Raw genomic sequence first — 6,719 nt, forward strand, 5'->3', positions numbered from 1 at the left:
ATATTGTTGGTGTCATTATCTTTTGGTTGAATGAATAAGTGATTGAATGGATATTTTATACATAAGGATCAATTTTGTGAATTAGGCTGTGGAACTTCTAATCTATGATGTGTATCTTATATTTGTATATAGAACCTTATGGTTGACAAAGAACTTTCATTTCCATCATCTCACTGATTTTCACAATAGTCTTATTAATCTTTTTATTTATTTATTGTTTCCTTTGCTGTGCAAAAGCTTTTAAGTTTAATTAGGTCCCATTTGCTTATTTTTGTTTTTATTGTCATTAGTCTAGGAGGTGGGTCAAAGAGGATCTTGCTGTGATTTACATCAAAGAGAGTACTGATTATGTTTTCCTCTAAGATCTTTGTAGTTTCTAGCCTTACATTTAAGCCTTTATTCCATTTGAGTTTATTTTTGTGTATGGCATAAGGAAATGTCCTCGTTTCATTCTTTTACATGCAGTTGTCCAGTCTTCCCAGCACCACTTATTGAAAAGGCTGTCTTTTCTTCATTATATAGTCTTACCTCCTTTGCCCCCAATAGCCTTATAATTATTCCCATTTTATAGATGGGAATATTTAGGTACAGGGGGTTAAGTAAATTTTTATAGCCAGACGGATAATGAAAAGGTATACTGGGCTCCAGTCTTAATCTCTAGTTCTAATTTCAGCACTCTCTCTATTACACTGTCTTTTTCTAAGTTTCTACAACCTGAAAGTATAACTGCTTTTTTGCATTGGAAAATAGTCACTCACTTTGTTGGGGGAAGGAACAAATGATGTTGATTTTATAGGGAGATATATTGGTTAAGAAGTGAGTGGAGGAATAAAAAACATGGGCATTTGTTGAGCTGCTATTTTGTGCCAGGAGCTTTCATATATACCATCTCCCTACAACCCTGAGGAGTTGAGATGATCTCCATTGCACAGATAAAACAGGCAAGACTCAGAGATATTACCTGCCTCTTCAGTTCAGTTCAGTTCAGTCGCTCAGTTGTGTCCGACTCTTTGCGACCCCATGAATCGCAGCACGCCAGACCTCCCTGTCCATCACAAACTCCCGGAGTTTACTCAAACTCATGCCCATCGAGTCGGTGATGCCATCCAGCCATCTCATCCTCTGTCGTCCCCTTCTCCTCCTGCCCCCAATCCCTCCCAGCATCAGGGTCTTTTCCAAGGAGTCAACTCTTCCCATGAGGTGGCCAAAGTACTGGAGTTTCAGCTTCAGCATCAGTCCTTCCAATGAACACCCAGGACTGATCGCCTTTAGGATGGACTGGTTGGATCTCCTTGCAGTCCAAGGGACTCTCAAGAGTCTTCTCCAACACCACAGTTCAAAAGCATCAATTTTTCAGCACTCAGCTTTCTTCACAGTCTAACTCTCACATCCATACATGACCACTGGAAAAACCATAGCCTTGACCAGATGGACCTTTGTTGGCAAAGTAATGTCTCTGCTTTTTAATATGCTATCTAGGTTGGTCATAACTTTCCTTCCAAGGAGTAAGCGTCTTTTAATTTCATGGCTGCAGTCACCATCTGCAGTGATTTTGGAGCTCAAGAAAATAAAATCTGGCACTGTTTCCACTGTTTCCCCTCTATTTGCCATGAAGTGATGGGACCAGATGCCATGATCTTAGTTTTCTGAATGTTAAGCTTTAAGCCAACTTTTTCACTCTCCTCTTTCACTTTCATCAAGAGGCTTTTTAGTACCTGCCTCTACGTTTACCTAATTCTCACAAAGACTCTGAGGATAGTTAGAACCACTCCCATTTTTCAGATGAAGAAACAGCTTTAGAAAGGCAGACTGACTTGCCCAAGGGCACTCACCTTGCAGGTGGCAGGCCAGAATTTGAACCTATCCACTTCTAATGCCAAATTAGTTCTGATGCTCAGAACTCCAATGATCTGGGAACAGACTTTATAAAAGTCTGTGAATGTTTTCATATTCCATTTATCTTGAATATGATTATGTGAGGGCTTAGCTAACTCTGGGAATTAAGAGAGATTTTTTTTCAGACTAAAGATGTCAGTTAAGTGTATTGTCTCTGTCTGGGGATTTGTAAGAGTTGCTCAATTGAAAGAAGGTTAAAAAAAAGAGTTAGTGCTCTTGGCTGCCAGACCCAGAGGTCGATGGAAGGGTCCTGCTGACAGGGAAAGGAAAGTGCTGACATCCACATCCGAGGAGGGTGAAATGGAGCTCAGTGACAAGTCCACACAATTTTCTGAGTGCAAGGTCACCAACAATAAAACAGTCCAGTCATGGAGGACAAAATCTTGTGTGTAACTCAAAGGAAAGGTACATTATAATTGAGCTAACTTGAGTTTTGTTTTTAAAGTTTGCTTCCGCATGTCAGCATGGGAAAAGTACTTCATCTCCCAAATGAAAAGTGTTTATCTGGCCCTTTCTCCTTTGGTAAGGTTGTGCCTTCAGAGTGATCAAAAATGGCTTTGCTACATCCTGAAAAATGAGGCTTAAAGTAAAGAGTTTATCTGCCCTGGGTAGATTCTGCACCTAAACTATAATAACTTATTTAGGGAACACTTTGTTACACACACAGCATCTTCATATGTAACCTCACTAAATCCTCAGGAACACCCTGTGATTGAAGCATTCTATTGCATATTCGATGTCCATGTAAGGAAACATAGTCACCTTTTTGTGTTTTAAAGAAACAAGGGCAAATACTCATCATAGGCTATAGAACAGTTAACAGATAAGGATTTTTGCGCAAGATGTTTCCTTTAAAGATTACAAGTGCCCGGTGATGTGGGCAACCTAACCTGCATTTAACATGTGTGAGCTACGGCAGAGAAAGGTCAGCTGGTTTGCCCAAAGTTATGTACTCATCAGAGGTAGGATTTCAACCCAACATAGAGGGACTGAGTCGTGAGGCTAAGATCAGAACCCAAGTCTTTCGGAATCATCTGCCATGCTCTGCCATATTACTCATTTTTCACTCCTAAGAAGCTTGCGCAGGTCAAAGTGGGTCTAAGTGAACTGCAAGGTGATTCTTGAAAGACAACAGAAGTTCCAAAAGGGCAAGCTAAATGGTTTGACAGGTAGGGAAGAGGTTCTGGTCCGTATTTTGTCTCTAAGATACTGAGAGTTTCATACACACACAGGGCTCTTTCTCTAAAGCACCAGCTGGCTTAGTGGGAGTGACTTTCTCCCTTGCCTCCTCTATCTACTATCTACTACTAACAAAAGATGAGTCAAGCCTGGCCTCAATTTGCTGTAAACCGTTGCCTGTAACAATTAAGGGGTAGAAGAATGAGCATCAGAGTTGAGAATGAAAATCTGAAAATCGAGTTAGAATCTCAGGACCAGGGCTAGAGCTTGAAGAGACACTAGCTTCCTTCTCCCATCTGATAGGGGAGAAAGCTGAGGCCAAGACAGAACCTAGGTTTTGTCAAGGATTTAGGAATAGCTTTGGAGTCAGCCTGGACTGGATATGAGTGCCTGAGTAAGTGAAGTTACTCAGTCGGATTCGACCCCGTGGACTGTAGCCTACCAGGCTCCTCCACCTTGGGATTCCCCAGGCAAGAACACTGGAGTGGGTTCCCATTTCCTTCTTCAGGGGATCTTCCCGACCCAGGGATTGAACCCGGGTCTCCCGCGTTGCAGGCTTTAACCTCTGAGCCACCAGGGAAGCTGGATATAGCTTTGGCCAACTCCTTGAAACTCTCAGGCTCAGTCTCCTCATTTGTTAGTGATAATAGGTACTTCAAAGGACTATTGTTCAAAGATTAAATGAGGTAATGCAGTGACGGTGCCTGGCATAAGCAAGTTCCTGGTGCGTGTTAAGTTGCCTCTGCTGCTGCTGTTGCTGCGTCGATTCAGTCGTGTCCGACTCTTTGCTACCCTGTGGACCATAGCCCCGCCAGTCTCCTCTGTCCATGGGATTCTTCAGGCAAGAATCCTGGAGTGCTCTCCTCCGTTGAATCGTCCCAACGCAGGGGATTGCACCTGCATGTCTTACATCTCCTGCATTGCTAGGCAGGTTCTTTACCATTAGAACCATCTGGGAAGCCCCCAAGCTCCGTATCCGATGGTTACTATTATTACTAGAGCTGGGGTTGAAACCCTCGTGTCTTCTTGCCTTCTCAGCCTCAGCGAGAGTGCCCCACGCCCGGGTGTGGTTGTGTAGGAGCTGGAGTTTGAGAACGCGCCACCCCATCTTCACATCTTGCAGCTGGAAGTGGCCAAGAGAAACGCGCGGGGCGAAGGGAAACTAAGGGGTTAAGGAGATGAGCATGAGAAAGCCTGGAAAACTAGAAAAGCGACCCCTTCGCCCCCACTCCTCGGCTAAGCCCCGCTAAGTAAGCCCCTCCCCTTCGCCACCGGGGCGGTCGCCGCGCGCTCCCTCCCTCCGCCCCTCGCTTACAAGACCTAATGAGCTCCCCCGGGAGGCCGAGCAGCGAGCCGGCCCCGAGCGAGGAAGCTACCCCGCGCGCACCGCGCCAGGGCGGCAGCCGGGCCTGGGCGGCGGGCGGGAAGCGGCCGGGGGCGCACGGACCGCCCGGGAGCGGAGGCGATGGCAGTCCAGGCGGCGCTCCTCAGCACGCACCCCTTCGTCCCCTTCGGCTTCGGGGGCTCCCCGGACGGGCTGGGAGGCGCCTTCGGAGCCCTGGACAAGGGCTGCTGTTTCGAGGATGAGGAGACCGGGACGCCGGCGGGCGCGCTGCTGGCGGGCGCCGAGAGCGGGGAAGCGCGCGAGGCCACCCGCGACCTGCTCAGCTTCATCGACTCCGCGTCTAGCAACATCAAGCTGGCCCTGGACAAGCCCGGCAAGTCGAAGCGGAAGGTGAACCACCGCAAGTACCTGCAGAAGCAGATCAAGCGCTGCAGTGGCCTCATGGGCGCCGCGCCCCCGGGCCCGCCCTCCCCAGGCGCCGCCGACACGCCCGCCAAGCGGCCGCTCGCCGGCGCCGCCGCCGGCGCCCAGACGGTTCCGGTCCCGGCCCACGGCAAGGCGGCTCCCCGGCGGGAGGCGTCGCAGGCCGCGGCGGCCGCCAGCCTGCAAAGCCGGAGCCTGGCCGCGCTCTTCGACTCGCTGCGCCACGTCCCTGGGGGCGCCGATCCGGCCGGGGCTGCGGAGGCGGCGCCCGCTGCCGGGCTCGTGGGCGGGGACGCGGCCGGCTCCGCGGGCGGCCCGGCGGTCCCCGGCGCCAGGAAGGTCCCGCTGCGGGCCCGCAACCTGCCGCCGTCCTTCTTCACCGAGCCGTCCCGGCCGGGCGGCGGCGGCGGCGGGTGCGGCCCGTCGGTGCCCGGCGTGAGCCTGGGCGACTTGGAGAAGGGCTCAGAGGCCGCCGAGTTCTTCGAGCTTCTGGGGCCCGACTACGGCGCGGGCACCGAAGCGGGTGCCTTACTTGGCGCGGAGCCTCTCGATGTGTTCCCCGCCGGGGCCGCCGTCCTGCGGGGACCCCCGGAGCTGGAGCCCGGCCTGTTTGAGCCCCAGCCCGCGATGGTGGGGAGCCTACTGTACCCCGAGCCCTGGAGCGCCCCGGGCGGCCCCGCGACCAAGAAGCCGCCCCTGCCCGCGCCCCGCGGTGGCTTGACCTTGAACGAGCCCTTGCGCTCCGTGTACCCCGCTGCCGCGGACTCTCCGGGCGGGGACGACGGGCCCGGCCTCTTGGCCTCGTTCGCCCCCTTCTTCTCAGACTGCGCTCTGCCCCCGGCGCCGCCGCCGCCGCCCCAACAGGTGTCCTACGACTACAGCGCGGGCTACAGCCGCACGGCGTTCGCCGGCCTTTGGAGGCCCGACGGGGCTTGGGAAGGGGCGCCCGGGGAGGAGGGGGCGCCCCGGGATTGACTGCGCAGCACCCTTCTCCCCCAGTAGACACTGCGCTTGGGGCTCCCCGCTCTGGGTCTCTCTCGAGCCTAAAGAACGACCGTCACATGCACGTGGAGTTGAAACGGGATTTTAAAAATTCGATTAATAAAAGAAACTTCAGAAAAAGAGATGAAAAGGAGTTGGGGGTTGTTTTAACCACAGCCTCGTGTTTAAAAGCAAACAAAAAAAGCCGTTGATAGGTTCTTACCGGATCAGTTGAGCCAAGAAACCGAGACGGGATCGGGGAAGAGGGTGGGGATGACGGAAAGGGCAGGCGGTGGCTTCTGCAGCCCCCAGTCCCTTAGTCAACCTTTCATCAGAAGGTTAGCGTGGTTAGTGTAACAGCCCCTTCCCGACAGTGCTCTGGGCTTTCCTTTCCTCCCCTTTGAGCGCGTTGTGCATTAAAGTCTGTATTGAAAAGAACGGAGCAGAGGTATGTTGTTATTGATTTGGGTGTCTTCTTAGAGGATGGTTTCCTGTGTGGTCTCTTTGCCTTTTTAGTGACTGTTATTGAGGACGTGAGGCCAGTGGGCCACCGCGACCCTCCCTTACTGCTCCCCGGTTGGGGGCCGGAGTCGGTCTCTGTCATTTTTCCGCCAGTTTTTCTTCTGGTTCCTTGTTTCTTCTGTCTCTTTATCTCTCCCATTCTTATCAGTGCTGTTGTTCATTTTTCTTCTTCTGGACTCTCATTGCTCTCCCTGATATTTTTTTCCTATGGGCTTTTCTTGCAAATTTCTGGTATGGGAGAAATTTAGCAAACCTGGAGTCTATTTCTCTCCTTTTCCCATGCTTCAGCCACTGTGGGAGGTGGAGACTAGGCCAGTTATAACATCTTTGCATTCGAGGTTCCTTATCTGAGAGGGTGGGGATGACAATGCCT

At 51.4% G+C, this 6,719-nt stretch overlaps 1 protein-coding gene across 1 annotated transcript; it reads left to right on the top strand.

Moving 5' to 3' along the window:
• Positions 1-4,390: 4,390 nt before the first annotated feature.
• FAM181B (family with sequence similarity 181 member B) lies at positions 4,391-6,262 on the top strand. Its single transcript, XM_043451827.1, has one exon. The coding sequence runs from the start codon at positions 4,541-4,543 to the stop codon at positions 5,816-5,818; it is 1,278 nt and encodes a 425-aa protein (XP_043307762.1). The 5' UTR covers positions 4,391-4,540; the 3' UTR covers positions 5,819-6,262.
• The last annotated feature ends 457 nt before the right edge of the window (positions 6,263-6,719 follow it).

The sequence above is a fragment of the Cervus canadensis genome, chromosome 29 (genome assembly GCF_019320065.1).
Source record: "Cervus canadensis isolate Bull #8, Minnesota chromosome 29, ASM1932006v1, whole genome shotgun sequence".
Lineage (NCBI taxonomy): Eukaryota > Metazoa > Chordata > Mammalia > Artiodactyla > Cervidae > Cervus > Cervus canadensis.

What these genes read in the sequence shown, in the direction of transcription:
- FAM181B (XM_043451827.1), top strand. Translation starts at nt 4,541, where the DNA reads ATGGCAGTCCAGGCGGCGCTCCTCAGCACGCACCCCTTCGTCCCCTTC.